The 21,520-nt window shown below is 40.4% G+C and overlaps 1 protein-coding gene across 1 annotated transcript in view; it reads right to left on the bottom strand.

Moving 5' to 3' along the window:
• Positions 1-21,520, bottom strand: part of RAD51B (RAD51 paralog B) — a gene marked incomplete at its 5' end in the record, with an annotated part of 429,021 nt that overhangs the window by 239,286 nt on the left and 168,215 nt on the right. Inside the window, 1 exon segment of the mRNA XM_082000471.1 lies at positions 9,324-9,420. Within this exon segment, the coding sequence (XP_081856597.1) occupies positions 9,324-9,420 (97 nt within the window).

Here is a 21,520-nt window from a genome sequence, read left to right as displayed (position 1 = left end):
ATTTGTTGTGATGATCCTGGCCTGGATGGGGCATATCAGCGCTTCCCCAGCAGGACTATCTGACAGTCTATCCCAACGATTCCCAAACCAGGGGTCATAACCTCCAGCAGGGTCACAGCTGCACAGAGTGGGGTCACAAGCCTGACAGAGATGTGATTGTTTATGTTAGTATTTTGGGTCGCAAGCTCGGCTGGGGTGAGTTCACCACCAGAAACAGAGGCACAAACAGATACCATTTGGGAACAGCTGGTCTAACAGATTTCACGCTCAGAAACAACTTCTTGATATGCAGCTAAAATGTGCCCAGACTACTCCCTTACATATCCATGTGCCAGCCTGAAACAACAGCTCCCCTGCCAGGTACCAGACTGGCTCAAATTACTCCAAAGAATCATGGCTGCCTACCCAGTAGTAGCATCTGCTTTGGGGTTTGCTTTTTCCTGACAAATTTTCCATTGTTAACAGTGAAGCTATTCATACTTGAGCCACTGTCTTTTCTACCTTTCCTCGGGACAGAGATGTACCAAGTTCAGCACCAGCTCAGGCAGGAATCTGCTGTAGACTGCAGCTTGCCTGGGAGACTGGAGCAACAGCAGGACATTTTAGGAGAGTAGAAATTACTATAAACAAAGCCATCCTTTAGTTAAGCCCCAGGCATTTCCTCTTTCTACCATTTCTTCACCCATCTTTCTGTACAGCACTGTGATCACTTGGGTTGCTCTTCTCTGAATGCTCCTTTATTTTTATTTTTTAGTATAACTGGTATTATGAGAAGACAAGCAGAATCCAGATTAGATTAATTTTGCCCATGTGGAGCATGCAAAATCTGCTCATACTCAAGCTGCCTATTTTCATTAAATTAAGAGATAACACACCAACCATATACTGTCTTTTTATTATCATGTTATGTTTGGGTTTGAACGTAACGTTTTAGGAGCAGACAGTCACTGGGAAGAAGTTCATTCTCATGCCAGAGAACACAGCTTCAACCTCCAAAAAAGGGTAATAGGTTATAAAACTTCTATCATTTAAGACAATAAATCATTATTACAATAATAAAGCAGGAAACACACACAAATTAAGCAGAAACTCCAATGTGCTCTTTTTACGATTAAGGGGAGTCATCAGTCATAGAGGCTGCCTGAGATTAACAAGGAGCCACTTTTTCAAACATCCTGCAGTAAACCCAGAGGAAACCCAGCTGGAACTCCAACTAGAACATAAGCATCAGACTCTGAAATCATCCTCTCTCCCCTCATCCTCAGCATCTCTTTTGGCATAACACCTGCACCTAGGGTCACTCCTAACTGGTTCAAGTTCTGCAGGTGAGCCATATGCTTTGTGTAATGCCACAAGACAAATATAATTCCTGCAGTGATGTTTTCCCACGTACAGAAATCCTTCTGATCCCTCCCAGTCCCAGCAGAAGAGAGAACCACTGCTGCTACTATAAAACTCCACAAGAAATGGGACTGAATGCTGTGGAATGATGAAGAGTCAATGTTTTTTTCCTCAGCCTCTGTTTATACAGATTTAAGGATAACTCACAGTAAGTTAAGAGAATTTAATTGGTCATTGTGCACAGGGACAAACGGTGTTTAGCTCTTTCCTATCCTTGAATTCATTTTTTACAATGTAATTTGAAAGGTAAGTTAGTTTGCAGCAGTTCCACCAACACTGGGGTAGAATGTGGGGCTGCAGAAGGAATTTAGAGCCAAACCATGTCTCGTGTTTCTGATTATACCACTGATTTGCAGGACCACAGTAAAAATGCAGGTTGATCTTTTCTATTCTGCACAGGATGGAAAGAAAGGGCAAAGGAGATGGAGAAGGAATTACTACCATTAAATAACTAGCTCTCTTAATGTTACTTTTATGATATAAACAAATGTCTAAATTCCAATGCATACGAGAACATAGTTTCTATATTCACCCACACTGAAATATGAGTTAATCTTATTTTTAAACATTTTTAGGACGTAAGAAGATGACCAATTGCAATCTTGTTACAATGCTTTACAGCTATATGCCATCAACCTAAGCTTGGTGACTGACCCGTGCACACTCTTAGCTTACTGCAGTTAAAGGAAAACAAGCATAAACTAGTGTGTGTAGCAGGATTCATGCTAACCCATCTTACTTTGCATTGGAAGGTGCAACACATACTCGGTCGCACTTTTTCTCAGCTGAGGTAAGTTACTTAGCAGCTAAGAGGTGGTAACTCCTAACCACTCAACTATGACTGTAAGCGCTTCTGTTATCATGCCTCTGATTATATAGATGAGTGATTCCCAGCAAATGTACCTGAAGGGTTTTTGGATTACAAATTGTTGATTAATGATTGTAAGACATATCACGTATTCAGAAAGAAACCACAACAAAGCAGTAAAACTTTGTATTCTATCATCGTGGCAATTAGGAAATGAGGAATGAAGAATCTCTTAAGCTGATATATAGAGGCCTTTGAATACTCCTGCTGACAGTTTTCAACCCTTTCGTAGTCTAGATCAAGTGATTATGTGTATGTCATTCAGCTTGAAACTTCCATAGACATGTACAGTCTCTGTAACACTGTTTTACTGAGAGATTTATCTTTTCATTAAAAAGCCGTTAAAATTTGGCTGGATGTTATGCCACTACTTCCCACTTGTTGAAATATAGCATCAAAATTAGTACAGGCTGACATGACCACTGTTATCGTGAAATCTAACTGCTCCATACACCACCGCAACCCAGCATCATGCAGAAACAATCACAGTATCATTTCCCCTAATCATTACTATCAGTTGTTCCAGGCCCTGTAATGACGGTGCACTTCCTTCAGGAGTCCTCAACAGACAGAAGGGCTTTTTTCCTTCTACCAAAGCATTGGGGTGCAGACTCCACTACTGCTAGGAGCACACAGTCACCAGAAACATGAACACAGTGCAAGCACAAGAATGAAACCGTATTTTGAGAAGGCTCATTTTTCCCTCCAACATGTATTAATGAGTTTTATCATGGTCCCTCCTTTTCTTGGTGCCCACTGCTTACCTGTCCTGAAGTGGATGTGCTACATACTATCCTGGCTTCTAGCATGTTAAGGAAGATGAGCTCCTTTCTCATCTTTCAGTGTATGTGGGCCTAAATCTTTTTCATGAAGGGTCTGAAGCTGGAGAAGTAACTCAAAGACAGAAAGGTCAAAGGAACAAAAGGCTTCCCACAGCACTGTTAGCTGGTGAAAGGGATTACAGGGTCTATGCTGGGGTATTTTCTTAAAAGTTCGCTGAGATATGAAGTCCAGTGGCAAAATAAAGTATTAGAAAGAAACAATTCCAGCTATTCCGTTACAGCTCACGTGAACAGGAACCAGTGAGCTGAGTAACTCTATCAACTCCTACAGGAAAGTCAGAGATACTGAGGCCTCAGACCTGGAGGCACAATCCTGTGGCTCACCAAGCTCTCCTGCCCCATCACAGGAGTGTAGTTGACCTTGGGCCCCAGTGGCAACCAAACCATCAGGTGAGAAGTGGCAATTCATATCAAAGTAAAACCAGAGGCAAATCTCACTACACTTCCCTGTATCATCATGACTGTAGAGGGCAAAAGATAGATTGTAGCACTTCACTATCTCAATAAGCCACAAAACAAGAAGAGAACTCCATTACCTTTTCAGGGATGTGTTTTAGTCTTCAGGGTTCACATCGGCACACCAGTCTCAGTTGGGAAATTTACTCTTCAATATGCATAGACTAATTGTTGGAATCCACCTTCCAAATAATCTGGCGATACCACTAGTGTCACTTGTACTCATTGCCTTTTTGCACATCTAAAATTCACTAACCTTCCTTCACAGGGTCTCCATAAGGGGTCACTGCAAAGATCCTTCTTGCACCATGCCACATGGTTCTTGAGTTTCATAAACAGGCCTAGTAATCTCCATACAGATTATTCCATAATGGTAAGCAAAAAAAGAGTTTTAGTAACTATTCCCAAATATTTGGGTCTCAGAAAGTCACAGTGGATGCATATGAAAAAGATGGGATATTAATTTATGAATTGTCCTATTAAAAAAACCCCACTATTATAATTAACTAACATCACTGTTTCAATGATCCAAGACAAACTATCTCCTTTTTCACGCAAAATTGTGTAAACCAGCCTGGAATAGGTTTACAGAGCATTCAGCTAAAATACTAAAGGCCTAAAACATGCCAAAGTGTTATGATACTTTCTAATCTATTTAAATTCATATCATGCTGGAGCACTTCACTAGCACATGCATTATTCTGCATTAGCTTTAAAACTACAAAGAAGAAATGTTTTAGAAACTTGTTTAACAGCTGCTTCATTCATAAGTTCACGGTTCCTGCAAAACAGGTATGTTTGTGTTCTCACAGAATATTCTTTTTATTAAGTCACCTGCAGGTCCAACCTTAAGCATAAGTGTATACATAAATCAGTAAACAAACAAACCAAAACCAACCAACAGCCTCTGATCTCTGGGGGGCCCCTCAGTTCTCTTGGTAATTCCTTCAGTGTTTTCTCTCCATTTGGCACCAGGACTGAAAAAAGGGATTTGAAGGGAGAGAAGTATTAAACTACAGAACTGGTCTTACTCTGGGGTGAACAGCAGGTCAAATAATTATTTCCCCCTGAGGAACATCTTGAAATATTGAGAAAGAAAAAGAAGTTGAAAAATAAAAATATATCCCCATATTAAAAAAAAGGTAGACTGAGGCTTGAAGAATAAAATGATTTAAGCACAATCTGACAGGAGATCAAGGGCAAAGCAAAGCAGAGAAGCTGAAGATTCCAGCTTCAAATCTTCTGCCCCTGAAGTAGGAAAATCCTGTGGGTGGGAGATATTTTGGTAGCTTCGTTTCCTCCAGACTCCACAACACGAAAGCCTACTTCTGCTGAACAGCTTAAAAGAATTCAAGATCACAGCAACAAAGATGAAAAGGTCAGACTAAACTCATTGCTCACACGATGCACTAAAAATATACAATGCTACGACAAACCGCTTGATGAACACAAATGGCAGAAGATTGAATGCTGGCCTCCCTAGAACCAGCTCAAGTTTACAGACAATTTTAAACTTAAAAAAATTCTGACTTTTCCAAACAAATATCTGAAAGTGCTAGCTGAGACTGAAGAAGCCCAAGACAGCATTCCTTTTTTTTTGCTCGACGCTTTGTGCACGCTGGGAGGGGAATGCTGTTCTTGTTCATACCAACACACCCTGGAGGTTTTTCCAAGAAAGATGGAGTTCAGCTTTCATGTCTGCGAGAGGAAGTTAGAGCTTGCAGCTGGCAGATATATTAATAGGATAGGTACTGGTGGACTAGAAGGGACCTCAGGTAGGTCACAGTGTCCTATCTCTTCGCAGCACACAAACACACACATGAATTCCACCTTTCAGCTAGCGCTCAAACACACAGGCTTAGAATTAATTTCTAACAACCTTCTACATTAGGTAAAATCCAGTCATGTGAACTTTGCAAAAATAACAAAAATAGTACAGTCATAGCCACAGATAACTTGTTTAAAAACATCCATTAACAGTCATACAAAATATTTTGTTGTGGACATTTGCACTATGTTTCTACTGTTCACTTAGCCTAATGCAGCTTAAATATATTTTTCTTATTATTAAAGGAATTATTTTAGTTGGGGTAAGAGCTACTTTTTACACATTTAAATAATTAAACATTAATTCTTCAGGCCACACCTTCAAGCCTAGTGATAGTCCTGGGCTCATCTGACCTCTCTGCAATCTAAAATAACTTTAAGGCTTCTCAAAGTTGTCTTTGACTTGAAGAGCTAAACACAGGCTATTCCATAAAGCAAGGATGAAGGTGAAATAGCAGTATTCACATCATCCTCCAGTCTACCCCCTCCGATGACAGGATTTGTGAGATGGCTATGTAAGAATGGTGCAGCTACAAGTAAAAACTGAGTTTGGTTCCTAAGGAAGAAGTGACAGCCTTATGTGCCTGAGAATTTTAGAGCTACAGAAAAACATTGTTGATCTTAATTAACTCCTTGAGATGATAAACTGGCAAGTATGTAAAGGCCAAATGAATGCAAGGACTCAACCCACAGGCAGAGAAACTTTTATATTTTATTCAGCACTTTAATAAGCTTTTTTTTTTTTCTGTCTTGAAATAGAAGTATGCACAGATCTGGGAATTTATCTGGACATAACCATTTCCTACAAGAAATACCGACAAACAGTTTAAGAATTCTTACATTTCTATGTAAGTGGTGGGATTTTACAGCCAGCACTGCTTTTATAAAGCCTTTAATGTTCTCACAAAAATCTAACGTATTTTTAGGACACAAGTTTTCATTCACTAGATTACAATTTTACAGAATACAAGCTTTGAGCCTGAAACAGCTTGACAATGTCCTTTCAGCTTGTTCATCAGATTAATTTTCAGTCACACATCAGATGAACAGCTTCCTTGGTTTCTTGCCTAACCTAACACATCACCCAAGCAATTCCCTTCTAAAGCACAATCAGAAGCAAAAACAAAAGCCACTGCAACATGCTACTTCTCTCTAGTAGCACATTCAGTTCGAAATTTTCCTTTCTGCCTCCGTCTGAGAAAGACTACCCTTTTAGCAAACCATCTACAGCGACAGGACTCTGATTTCAGATAGGATTGAAATAACGTATTAGACATACACAAACGAAGGGGTCTGAGTTGCTTACAGGACTAATAATGTGTTATGGGTCCTTTCACATCTAGGTCACTGGTTCAAATTCAGCTGTAGTCGGTGATGAGTGAAAAGGAAGAATGAAGGAAGAACCCAGCCATGAATCTGGCCCCTATTCCTGCCTCTGCAGCATATCCACTTTGTGCGCTTGGGCTACTCACCTAACTACTCTTTCCTGCAAATTCTACAGTTACAAAATAGCAGTAAGGATTATGAATATCACACTAATCCTAGAAGACTAATTTATTAAGGGTTCTTAAAGTACCCCAGACTGTCAGAAGATGAAAGTATTGTTACTTTCAGGCTGTTCAATAGCTAATGTGAAATAAATTAGAGGGGAATTTTCTCAGGACAGGTCAAAACCTCAATCTTACAAAAGAAAAACACTGGCCACACCTGTATCTTTTGACAGCAAGATAAATACAGAAAACAAATGTTGAATGGGCCTGAAATTCCACTTTTTCTCACAGGTAGACAGCATGGGCTCAAAACTGAAGCAAACTGGAAATCCAGAAGCAGCCATATTATGGATAAGAAAGACAGAAGTAGAAAACCCTGTAGTGTGGAGACACACTGTGCTCTCCCATTATACAACACAGCATGCAAATGCCACGTCAATGTTAGCTGACAGAAGAGGGAACGGAGAGAAGGAGTCTATCACCACTGCATCCCTTGATAAAACTTGAATTACCAAAGGAGCCTGCACTGCTGCTGCGTGTACTGTTCTTGTTCTGAGGCTAAAAAAGGTTTCCATTTTCAACAAGTGTCATGCTGGCACATTTTACCACTTCAGATTCTTAATTAAAAACAAGGAGTGAGAGAAACAAAGGAAAACAATGCACACAAAGAGCACCAACACATTTTAACTCATTCTTGGGTTAAAAGGTGAAAAATAATGGTGGTAGAGAGTTTAGAACAAGATGATAGTTTCATTAATAAGCTGTAACTGCTACAAAAATCATCATATCATTTCTTACATAGTCTCAATTTCAGAATACTATTGAACTATGCTCATACACAGTACTGAGAAGCTTTCATATTTGCAGGAAAATTTAGAAGATTACAACTATTCCATGCTTTTTCCAAAGACTTCAAATATTTTAACCACAAGAAAAAAAAAATTTTACTGAGAACATATTTTCTTACTACTTCCACTTCAGAGTCAGCTATGCCCTTCTTTTCAGAGGAAGCTCATACAGAGCAATTCTGAAGAACAAAAAGAAGCACAAGTACTATGATCAAGAGCATTTAATGAGACAATGTGCAACAACTTTGTGCCAAGAAGGAAATCATAAAGATGAAAACCAATGCTTTACTTTTCCACATCTAGTTACCAAATTTCAACTCTTTCTGACAGAGGTAGGGAGCGATATTCAAGCAATGAACTTCAGAGATATTTTGGCAATGAATGGAGCCAACAAAATCCACAAGCACTATTCCAAAATGAATTAATGGACTGTGCTTGGCCCAAACTCCTATTGACAAAATCATGAAGTAAACATATCAATCAGTGTTAAGGAATTACACTGAAGTTATTTACTACTCTTTCACATTCTGCTTAATCTATCTTCAACCTCCTTCTCTTGTCCATTGAAATAAGTTGCAGAAATAAGGTCAGTTTTAACCACTGCTTAGCTGGTTTTGCCACCAAACTGTTCTGTGTTAACTTAGACAAGCTTGAGAGGGCTGCTTGTGATCAACCAGAACAAAGATAAGCTGACCAGAACCACCATAAAGTGCAACAAGGAGAGAAAGAAGGGAAATACCCATATTATACAAAGTAGGAAGCCTACATGTGATTATCATGCCTTTGCAGGAAAGATGAGCAATTGCTTTACATCATATGTTTGGGTCTATGCATGAACTGAACTCTAAATAGCAAACTTCTCTGCATCTATCCCTGATGTCCCTGATCTGTACTCTGACTATTCTTTGCAAGTGGGGAAAGCTGAAATTATTGTATTACTTTGCAAACCTTGATTCAGAATTATCTTTTCTTCTTGGGACAGTAAGTCCTCGCTATTACCCCCAATTATTATTACTTGTCTGTAATACTGTGCAGAAAAAAGAAACATGAAGATGTCAGGTAGTATGTGACATCACACAAAACCTCACATTACGTTCACACAATATTGAGAGCTGCAGTTTGAAGCACTGTACAAGCACAATGGAAGGGACAGGACTGAGTATTTGCTCTCCTTCATTTGCAACTGGCTGTTTCTCTTTGGAATCACTGATAAACGTTAGATAAGATCAAATTTGTAGACTAGCCTGTGTATTAACTCTAGCAGCAGCTTCAGAAAACTGAAAAAATAATGCTCTAAAAGCATGTGAATGAAAGTACAATGCTGAGGAACATGTTCTAGGACTGACATGGCTCAAAAATTCATTCCCAGCCCTTAGAAAGTGACAGATCCTTTTAGCTAATACACTTTCTTTCTTTTTATTTATAAATGGATTTTCAGAGAAACTGAAAAATAATTTTGTTCCCAGACTGTTCTATGTTAGACTTGATAACTCGACCCTCACAGAGCCCTGTATATCAACAGAAGACTGCAAGTTACAATGTGTATTTGTGTCAGTGTAGAGTTTCAGTTCTGATAGAAGGGATCTCTTACCTTCAGACAAGGACAAATCATCAGCTGGAGACACCAGGTCTGCCTGGATCGCAACGCTGTTGCTCAATGATGTGGTAATCTGATTCGTCAAGATAACCTGCAAACAGACATGGAGAGGGGGAAAGGAAATTAATTTTTATAGTTGCTGGAAGGCAGAGAACAGCCCAGGAGAGGACTGCAATCCTCCAGCCACAGCATCCAGGCAACCCTCTACTCTGACCTTCAGCAAATTTACCACTTGGAAAATTTTGCACTACCTGCAGAAACTGAGAGAGATAATTGTAAGAAGTGCAGGAAAAGGGATATTGTTAAAGACATGAAATACTAACCAACAGTATGTTAATACATGCAGCTGCCTAAAACGAAACTACTGTTCTGAAAAGCTTCATTCTTCAATGAACAATTTGATGCTCATTACAAAAAGCATCATTTTCTTCATAGGCAAATAGGAAATCTATCTGCCCAGTGATTTCCACACAATTTATATACTCCCTTCCTTTGGCTGAAACACAGTGCCATGGAGAAAGGTGCTGTAGGGATACATCCTCTGTGATCTGAAGCACGAGAGTACTAAATTTCACGAAGACTATCACTACACAAGAGGATTTTTCAGTATTTTTCTGATAAACTACAAACTGTAGTTACCACACAGTACTCTCCTGTGACTGCGTGAGCAATGGTCCTGCTTGCTAGAGATGAACAGTTTCTTGCACCTTTGAACAAGTACTTTTTTCTAGTAACAGAAAGCATAACATGCAAACACCATAGAGAGAAGAGCATAGGTATAAACACAGTTATCTCCTAATGCTTTGGATCACTAAGCAGCTGCACTTTCCACAATTACAATTGGTCTCCACTTCACAGACTGACAAAAACTTCAGAAATTACTTTTCTTTTTTTAAAGAACCAAAACGATCCTTCTACTTGCACTGAGAACACACTCCACTCCAAACAAACTCTCTTTGAAATTAATGGCCTGTCTTCAGCTGTGTTTGACACAGGAGGAAAGGAGAAAGCACTCCTACACGGTACTCTGTGGATGCGGTTTCATGATGCTACTGGAATAAATTAACAGCTTGCCGTTGCTAAAACGAAGAGGAATTTCTCTGCTCTTCCCTCCACTGCTCCTCCCTCTCTCTGATCATGGCCTCCTCCCACTTTCTAACACTTTCAGTAGTATGATACGACACACTCCTCATTTTCTTTTTCTACCTCCGGATCCCACATAAGCTGTATCAGACCACGGAGTCGTAACCACAGCAGTGGTGCTGCAGGGCACTGCATCGTCTTCAGGCAGCGTAACGCGAGCTACCAACAACGTGTTGCAGTCTGCAACTTTTACCAAGACCACAACTCTTCCTCCCTACTCACATCGGCCCACTCATCTCTGTGCTTGTAAGCAGGCGCGGTGGTGCCCGAGAGCTTTACGCGCTGTATCAACAGGATTAAATTGAAAAGTTTCTAAGTCAAATCTTCATCTACTCAACAGAAGTTCAAGGCCTTCAGAGCTCCTCATGCTCTTCTGCTACTGCCTGCAAGCTCTGGACAGACTTCAGCTGGCTATCACTACCCTGCCCAGCACCTTTTGGGGCTGGGCGTTTATGACCACTGCAGTGAACACAGACATGGTAGATAACAGCCTTGTTTGGTCTTACACTTAGACTAAGGTTCTTACGGTGCAACTTGCAATGCTGCCAACAGCAAACACACAAGAAACGCATCACACCCCTCTGCTGAGATGAAAAAAAAGTCACTTTTTCCTTTCTTCTTGCCAGGGTACTTCCATTTTAGTGAGCGAGTGATAGGATGAACATTAAAACTGGTTTAAGGGAAATTAAAGGAGTAGGCAGCCAAGAGTCAGGGGGGATAAGGAACGGGATGTGAAACCTTTCCTTCTTAACACTGTTTTCACTGTGTCACAAAATCCACTTACCCTCACTTACCCAGAGACTACTCTGGCAACCCGGCATAAGATACACCAAGTATATGGCACAACACTGAAGCTTTTTCTCGAGCCGGTACTAGAAAATGTGCTGAAACAGAACATACTAACTAACAAACTTATACGCACACATGTACTGGTGGGGTATGAAGTTTTCATTGGCACACTTTTGCAATGATCGCATTATTCACAAGTGTCAAAAGCTCTCTAAGCAATTCAGTCATCCCAAATCTGTGCCAAGACAATCTTTGTACTGTGCCATCATGTATTTTATTATTTATGCACCACATTTTAAATAAAAGCTACCGTGCTTCAGGATCTTTTAAAAAAAAAAAAAAAGGACCTAAGCATACCATATTTCATATTGCTGTCCTTCAAACAAAACTAACTTTAAAGGCTTCAAAAATCAAAAGAAAAATGAACAACAACAATAACGCAACTACAGGTTTTTTATCTTTCGGATTTTTTTGCCTCCTCTTTAACCAGGAACTACACAGCACTGTTAGGTATAGAACTGAAAATCTTCTTCACCCTTTATGTTTAACTCAAGCTACACCACTGAACTTAGATTTCAATTTCTGATGTGTCCTTCGATAACTGTTCAATATTAACAATATCCTAGGCACCCTGTTATACTGTTTAAAAAATCAGTTAAAAAAGTAAATGTTCCTCTCTGGCTTGCTCTGAGGATGGGAATTAAGTGTATTCTTAGTTCCATTACACTGATAGTTAAACATTTGCTTAAATACGTGTGTAAATACTATCTTGAATAAGCACACTTCCTCTGAGATGAAGCCATATGCATGTACAGAATGCTTATTTTGGAATTAACTGAAAATTATTCTTCATTTCTGCAAGCCTGCAGAGCCAACACAGAGATTCGGTTCTCCCATAAGCACAAGCCAAGAGGCTGTCACCTAAGCACTAAATTTGGCATCAAATTCCCTGTCACTCTTCTGCAGCCTTGCTTACTGCAAAATTCTTCCATCAGGTATAGAATCATTAAGGTTGGAAAAATCGTCTAAGATCATCAAGCCCAATACCACCATGCCCACTAAACCACATGTCCCAAAGAGCCATGTCTACACATTTTCTGAATGCCTCCAGCGATGGTGACTCTACCACTTCGCTGGGCAGCCTATTCAAATGCGTTACCACTTTTTCAGTAAAGAAAATTTTTCTAATATCCAATCTAAACCTCCCCTGGTGCAACTTGAGGCCATTTCAAGGCACTCCTATTATAAAAAAACAATATTCATCTTTGTGTGCCTACCATAATACAGTTTGAACCTCACTCTGCAGGTATGCAGAGTACTCCAAACTCTCAGTGGCTCAAACAAGCTACGGGTCACTAACAAGAGGAAAAAAGCTGTCCCTTAGCTCCAGTTCCGAAGAAAAAAGGTACGGCACTTAACATGTAGAGAACTCCTCTGAATACATACATGTATCTTCAAAACTTCAATCATGTGCCCTTACCAGAAAGTGCTAAGTTTTCTTTTATTTTTCCCAGAGTAAAACTTCGGTCATGCCTACTTTGGCAGTGAATAGTTCCATTCAAACAAGGCCCTAAGTTTTCAGCAGTCCCCAGTCCTACAGACATTCAACTTGAAACCCTGAATGTTGATACCACATGATTCCAGTGTCACATCTAAGGAACACATTAACTTTTCCACAAAGTCTCCTTCACTAACCTGAAAGACACGCTTATACTCCATTCCGCTTTCCTTTGAAATGGTTCAGCATATTCAGAGAGTTGCAAATAGGTGTCTGAGGGAATAGTTAAGCCTGAGCATGATATGGGAAGAACATATAGGCAGACAAAGGAGATCTGGAGTGAAACAGCTGTGTTTCACTGATTACTCATCAACTTTCTGGTGAGTAATCACATTTGTGCATGGACAGAATCAGCTGAGTCTCACACATTGCTTCATACATGTGTGCACAGAATATAATGCTAGTTCTGCTCTTAATGATGCCATATCTTACAAATCACCAACAAGAAGGTTAGAGTATCTCCCTTTGGTCTGCTAGGTGCCACACGTGAAAGAAACCACCCCTCACTGCTAAACAGCACCTGGAAATAGGCTGGGGTCACAAGTCCAAGCAGACTTACTAGAAAGAGTGCCTTGCACTGAATTAGCAACAGCACTTCCTCAACTTTTTGTTGGAGATCTGCCATTAACATACAGATCACATTTACCCTGTTTAGTACAGGAGACCTGCCAAGTCCTCAGTCTAAGTAGGTAAGGAAAAGTTGCCTCTGTTGTGCTTCCTTTTGACAGATACTGGACATCATTACCAACCAAGCATAGCTTCCACTTACGACATTCGATGCCAGTCATGAGTTTAAAATCTTCCAGCAGAACACTCAACAGAGAGAATATTGCTACATGATATTTTGATGTTGTCATATTGAAATATATAGTATTTTAAAATACATTGCATTCTATAAAATACCCAGTATTTTAAGAGGAGCTCCTATCTCCTATTTCCAGCATCAACTAATGGAACAAAACATTGTCATTACCAGGGGTGCTTTCATTACCACTAAGGTACTAAGAGTCACAAAAAACGTTACACCTCTCTGCACATCACTGTGTCCTGACATGTGCAACAGGTAGGGAGGTTGTATTACTGCTTTCTGTTTCTACTTTGGGATGAACAGAGATCCTAGGGCTTCTCCAGCCAGTAGATCCTAGGGCTTCTCCAGCCAGTGACTGTGCATGAACGGAAAACACCTGCCACTGCTAGAAGAGGGGAAAAAAAGGATGAAAAGGTCAGCTAGGCAGCTCAGTAACACTGGTAACTTGCCCATGCAGTCTCCTATGGAGTTCAATGAACCATTGCCTTTAACCTTTCATCCCATTCACTTGCAACTGGTTAAGCTACCTATTTAGCAAGTGAAAATTTACAGTCCTCAGCCTTCCAATTCTGCCAGAGTTACAAACACTATAGAAATTAACTCAGATTCAAATTTCAAAATAATTTCTGGGAAAAAGTCTACTACTTAAAATACCACACAATTGACTGACCACACAATTTCCCAATCTTATGAAGATTTTTACTTCAGCATAGCAATCTTAGATTGTAAAATAACCCCTTCTAACCATTAAAAGTGTAACGACAGCAAGAAGAATCCTCTTCCTTACAGTTAGAAAACCTGGGGATAAACAGAAGAGAGTCAGAACACATTTGCAACTTCCTGTTTTTAGACACCTTAAAAAAAATGCCTACTCTTCTGATCACTTCTTCAATTTTTATAGGTGCTGATACCTGGAAAAAAAGAAAAAACCCCAAGAAATTCTCAAGGAAAATAGCCTTTATGTTCTAGATAGCTCATTGCTACTTCTAAGATTAATCCAGAAGTCAACACCACTGTTTATATTCTCTTGAAGTCTTTACATGTTGTTCTGAAAATAGACTCTCCTTCCACTGATGTGACTTCAGCAGATGCCAGGCTTCTGGAAGCACATTAGAAAAGTAAAAACACTTGTTTAAGGTGCCTGAACTCCCAACACCCCCATTTGTTTGGAATATCACAGTTCTTGCATATGCAGAAAGTCCCTGCAGGTCCTAGGAGAGAACTGGCCCAAGAACTGAAATATGACTGCTTTACACAGAAGAACAAGCCAACTATTTTTTGTTTGGTTACTTATACAGTACAATTTTTCAAGTTCTGCTCCTGCCCTTCACAGGATCACACTGAAATTACTAAATCTGACTTTGTCATGCTTGTAAATCCAGTTGAGTAAATAAGTCATTTTCTGTAAACTTGTGGTCTCAGCCTCCTTGTTAGTTTATTGCAAAATTAAAGGGAGCTCAACACAGAACTATCAATCAGTAACCAGCAAAGGTATAAAGTCTTCTGGAATGTACCAAGAGGTGAAAAAAACCCACACTCTCATGAAATGGCTATTTGTTAAAAGAACGGAACAGAACTCCCCATTTCGCATGCAACACTATTTAGGAAAACTCTTTATTAAAGGCTTCCTATTGAGCAGGGAGAGTGAGCACAAGGACACTTGCAATAATCCCAAATTACTCTGCCCTTATTAGTCCATGTATTTTGTGGTTTTTGCTGTACTCAAGCAACGTGGCTAGAGAGCACCAAGTACGAGTGACAGTCAGCAGGGCGAGGATGCTGAGTCAGCATCCTAGAGGAGAAGGAAAAGAAGTTTTACTTCCCCTTTAGATTCCCAGCCATTCTTCATACTGGTCCCTGAGAAGGCACCTTTACCCTTCCAAACCGAAGCACAGAGTTTTTAAGGAGGCATTCGAGTGGTCAGTAACAGGTCGAAACAACGGTGACTACTGTTGAGGCACTAGCAAAAGGGAAGTGCACCAAGCAACACCACAAAGCCAGATGGAACAGGCAGCGATCCTGGAAACAGAAAAACGGAAGACTGAGAAAACTGGAGTGAAGTAGCACGTTTCAAACAGCTGTGAAAGCTGCAGCCTTCTCCTTGGGAACCTGTTAATAGCTCCTCGAGACTGGCATCGGTCCGCTCAAGGAAAAACCCTAAATTACCACTGTCTGTCATAGTAGTTTGTGAAGTAAATTACTATGATCGAAGTACTTGCGATCTTCACCTAAGCTATGCACTGAATTAGCTTTTTCTTCAACTCCTGTTTCTTCAGGGAGATTTTCTCCAGCATCAGTAGCCATTTGCTACAAAAGTTGTCAAAGACCTCACCAGGACTTGTACCTAATATTCACACAGAAGAAAACTTCCTTAAAACCGACCCTTTTCAGTGAAGTCAGGGAGCTACAGATAGAAAAAGGAGAAGCCTGAACTGCAATACTGAGAGCTCCTAAACAAAATAAGAGTTTTAAATGGACAATTTCAAGTGCCCATAGCTACTGGACACTCGCAGCTGTCTACTGCCGCGATGCTCCGCAGGGGCTCACCTCGCAGGAGAGCAGGCTTCTCTGGTGAAAAGCCTCTGCACAACTGAGACAATTCAGGGTTCCAGGACCAAACCAAACATATATCACAATTATTACTATGATGGGAGACGAAATATATACACATATCGTCATTCTTAGAAAGTGTAAACTATTTTGGCTCATACAAACCAAATACAGAAGAGAAAACCCAATAGTTTATCATCTCAAATCCAAGCAAATCACCACACCCAGCCAGTACTTGTCCCTGTAGGTGACCCATATTCCGAAACCGAGCAGCCACCAGCCCCAGCATCTCAGGTTTCTGTGCGGAGGAATGAAAATAACGTCAAGCACTCTACAGAGCCCAGCCATCACAAGCAAAAAGCCTTATAATAAATTAAATTCCCATGTTCCAAGTCAAACACCACTTCTGATGTTTAATCAAGGCCTAACTAACAAAGATACTCAGAAGTGATTTTACATGTTCTAAATTGTCGTAGCTAACAAAGAAAGCACGAAGCTCCTTCACTGCAGGCACAGGCAACAGACAAGCATCCACGTTTACCAACTGCTGCTAATCCAAACCAGTCGAAAGGAAAAGTACCTGTTGCAGCCATCTTGTTTATACATGACAGAGGCATAGGCTGTAACAGTGATGCTCACTTTAGAGGGACGTAGATGGACATTTTCGGGGGGGGGGGGGAAGGGGGTAATTAAACAGTCTAACAGCATGGAAACAAGAAAGCACTCATTCTCTGGAAGGCTCACAAGCACCTTTTAAAAGACAACTGATTAGAGACCTGTTGATCAGGACAAATTCCTGCTAGCTGCAACTGTATTAGAGCTCCTAGGAGAAGACATCCAGACTTCCAGCTCCTGCTTTGCCACCACCCAAGTTTCTCCTCTTTCCTCCCTCAGTGAGGCAACTCATAACAGCAGAGGTCATTTTATAGTCACTGGATTTCACTGGGTATAAATAGGAGTCAGAAGAAACCAAGGAATCTTTCAGAGACTGGCCACTGTATTTACATCCAATTTATTCTGCTTTGCATAGGAAAAGTACAAAGTTATGCAACTGTGTTCAATAAGCCTTCTGGAGAAGCAAAGTGTCTATTCACATCTCTGCCAACTGCTTAAAAATAATCACAATAAATTAATAACACTTCCACCAGATGAAAAAAAGAAACAAAACAAAACAAAAGCATGCTGTTCTCAGGCAGCTACACGTCTTCGAGTCGAAACAGCTACCACCCAGCGATAGCCTGCGGTCTTTGGCCTTTCCTCCTCTGTGAACAAGGAACGCAGCCAACACAAACGTAACCTTCAAAATCCACGCCGCAGCAGCCTCACACCGCGAGAAGGTTTGTGTGCCTGGAAGGCCTTCACGTCCAGCAGCCTGCAGAGACCTGTTTGCAGAGACGCGCGTAAGACACCCCCCCAGAGGGATCGCCGCCCGCCTTCATACCCTGCCAGTCGCCCAGAGCTCCGGGTTAGCTTCCAGCAGAGCTTCCCGCTCCTCCACCCTCCCCTCCAGCCACTGCGTAATGACGGCTTTCTGCGCTGAGCTTACTCCTGCGCGTAGCTGGCGATGCACCACAGTAACAGACCGGCCTGATACCGGCCGAGCCAACGCGGAGCACCTCGCGGGAAGTCACTGTAATCCACGGGCGACTTCTACAGCCAAGACCTGCTGCACACTCAAAGCGGCAAACACCACTGCTTAAAAGGGAGTTTTCGGATGAATGCCAAATTGTCTTGTAAAAGAATAAACAAAATAAAGTTATTAATTCACGCTTTGCTCTTAGATCGCACGCTGTTCTCAGCAATGGGGCTTTGGGTTGGTTTAATTTGTTTGTTTTTGAAGGATGGGGAAGAAACGGATTGTCTGGAACATCAGCAAAGTAGTACAGAACTTCAGTTCTGCTCCAGCGTGCTCCGGGCTGAGAGAATTCCTGAGTACATCTCCTGTTCTTTAATAGGATTGCAAGGAAGTAAAAATTTATGCTTGCTTTTTTACTCAATGAAAAACCTAGTTTAGTTTATCGGCACTCATTAGCTTTCATTAGCAGATTGGAAAGCAGACCGAAGGCTCCTTCCTTGCACTCACTGCGTTCAGACCCTCTGCCATGCACCTACCCTGCTTCATCCAGCACTTCAGATTTACCCAGACCTACACAAACTCTGTGACATTAAATCTCACTACCTTCAGATGGAATAAATGTATTGTGTCCCCTATTGTAGAGACAGATGCTCAGACACTAAGCAAACTGACTAAGGTACCACAAATCTTTACCACCACTCCTAAACCCTGACTTCACTAAGAGTTGGAAGGGCTCACACTCATCTGAGCACTCAAGGACACCGCAGGACAATCTAATATCTATTCAGCAAATTATGTATTTATAATTCTTTCTATATTTGGGGTTTATTTTACTTAGTTCTTCTACACCTGTCTATATTTAGGTTTTTCCTAACAACTAAATAGGAATACGAACTAAACTAATGAAATACTCCTAACAAAGGCCTATTTAGGGCTCATGGCCTATTTCAAGCTGATAATTAGTGTACCAGCATTTTTATTTGATTTTGATGTTTTGACAAGCCCTTCAGAAAGGCTGTTTACAGTAATAGACTCCTGCAGGTTTGGAGAGGTATAACATATAAGGCACAACTCAATCTCAGTGTCATTAATTCCATTAATTCCTCAGATTCCTTTCAATTAATTCCTTCAGGCTTTCAAGGCAGTGGGTCACAGGAAACTCGCTGGGTCTTGGATGCAAACTGGAACAGCTCAATGGGCTACTGTAATTTACAGCTTTGCTCAGCAGTTTTTAAAAAACTCTCCTGAGCTCCATCTTACTCCACTTCATGACCCTATGCCAGCATTTTTAGAGGGAGGACAGTGTTAGTTCAGACTGCTCCTTGGTGCCTCATGGAAGCAACAGAAAGCAGTTTTAGGATGTGCTAGAAATCCCATCAACACTTTGCTGTTCAATTCCCCTGCAAACCATACCTCCTTGCCTGCCCTGCAGCACTTGAGCCTTTCTGTCTACCTTTTAGGCAGGCAAGTGAGGACTACAGGAATATTTGCTCCCCCTTGTCTATTCATTTAACCTTTACAGACAGGTAACTACTACCACCACCACCAGAAGGCATGGCTTACGTTGTTTTATACTCAACATACTCTGTCAGCATCACAGAAGCAGAGCAAATCTTTTCTAGCCTACAGAGATGTTCGAGATCACAGCATGCTACAGATGTTTGAGCAGTTTTCTTTTCTTGCTGCCTTTCACTGAACACATTTCAGACATCAGCAGGATTTTTATACTTACCTATAATGGCTATCCTTAGAGAATCGTGTAGCTTTATCTCAGTGTATATAACAGTCAGTAGGTTCTGAGTACAGAGTAACAGGGAATTTGGATATATACCTCCATCACCTATTTGCCCAAGGCAACCTAACAGGTCTGTAGAGTGTTAGGGTAGTAACTGATACTGCAAAGAATCCTGACAGTCAAACCAAAATACCAATATTTTTTACAAAAAGAGAAGGTTGTTAAGAAAGCAGGAACAAACTAGGCACTGACAGCATTATTTAGTGCAACTGAGGCCCATTTAGTGAACGCCGTGCCCCTGGTGATTTCAAAGTGCTGTCATGAACAAAATTCAGTTATCATCCTCTATAGCTGCTATGGCTATAAAAAAAGAGTAGAAATCATCCAGAAAACAAAACACCCAGCTGCTGAAACAAACAGCCTCTCAAGTCACCATCAGCTTCACTTCCCTGTGACCCAGGGCTCAGAAATGTATGAAAGAACAAGTGAGAATGAACAGCTGCAAATTATATGCACTACAAGATGTAGGTATGTATTAACATTACATTTTAGACATTTTCATATACTGAATTGCATTTGCATCCTTTTCACCCTAACCCGCAATTTAACCAGTAGTTGATTTCTACTAGAAATATTTATATTTCAAAACCATCAGTAGCTTCAGCCTCCCTTAAAATGCAACAAACACAAAATAAACCAGGTACAGCTAAACATACCAGTCTGAATGCTGGGTAGAGTTTTCCTGCTGTACCAGTGAATGTTTTAATAGTCAACATTTTCTAGTGTGATGGGACTGAAAGTGGAAGTTTTACCACCTAGCTTTTGAGATTTGTAATATTACAACATACCTCTGATACAGTGCAATATTTTTATACAAAGGAAAATTGCTTGGGTATATTTCGTCTGTTTCCTAAACCTGCAAGTTAGACAGTAAGAGCTTTAAACTGTAACATCCTTCCATGAACTTATATAATGTTCAATACATTTTATAAACGAAGATATTCGGAAGCAATTTTTCCTAAAAAACAATACTAAATGCAACCTATACAAAATGCATGATGGTGCACTGTATTATGAAGTATATTAGCACTTTTTGAAAACTGAAACTTTGAAAAGCATTTTAGGAAGCTTTGTTACTCAGTAGTTAGATTATCCTAAGTGCTTCTTCCACAAAAGCACATTAAAAAAATTGCCTACGAGTTACAGATAAATAGTCCATAATAAAAAAGCCCCAACATGTGTGTGCATGATTGTTTTCCAAACATGTTTGATCTGACACTAACCAGAGGAAAGAAAAGGGGAGGGAGCATAAATCAGCCAAGTTTCTTCTCTTCAATATTTGGGGGGAAAAAAATAATCTTGTGGCTAAAGGTATTCTGAAATTTCAGTGGCATTGTCTCGGCCTCTGTATCCTATTTTTTCTAAATCCTTTCACCAGGAAATACAGTCAGTCAGTATTTCCCCAGTAAAATTGGTGTTTGTCACATTTTAAAATGACAAATTTCTGTTTACCTAGCTAACTCGCTTAAATTGGAATGTACTTTCCTTGGAAATATGAATCATTAGAAACCTCTTTGAAAGTTAGGACTCAAGATGGAAAATGAACTCAGAAAAATGCAAGGAGTCATTTTTGTTCTGAGACCGCAGCATGACACATACCCCTTTGGCTTTGCCTAATAGAGAAAAACAGTATTTGAGATTGTCCAAACAAAATCACGGACCCATGAAACTATACTCAAGCTAGTTTCTCACCTCTTGGGATAACAACCCAGTCCTCAAGGTCACTGCTTAAATATGTGCATAAAACAGCACTGTAGAAGCATGTTATCTCTTCTGTATTGCAGGGAAGATCAGTCCTGCAGAGTTGTTTTGGCAAACCTTTTCCCAATACTATGACAAATCAAACTCAGAGTCTGATAACAGTGAAATTCCTGCAAAAGCAAATCAATTCAAACACAAAGGTCTTCCTTTTTTTTTTTTTTGGTATCAATTTGTTTGGGAATTGGTGATCACTGGGAATAGCTCCACTGGT

This window comes from Phaethon aethereus, assembly GCF_964289735.1.
Source record: "Phaethon aethereus genome assembly, chromosome: 5".
Taxonomy (NCBI): Eukaryota; Metazoa; Chordata; class Aves; order Phaethontiformes; family Phaethontidae; genus Phaethon; species Phaethon aethereus.
The sequence above is the reverse complement of the archived record's forward strand: the minus strand, read 5'-3'. Positions and strand labels throughout refer to the sequence as shown.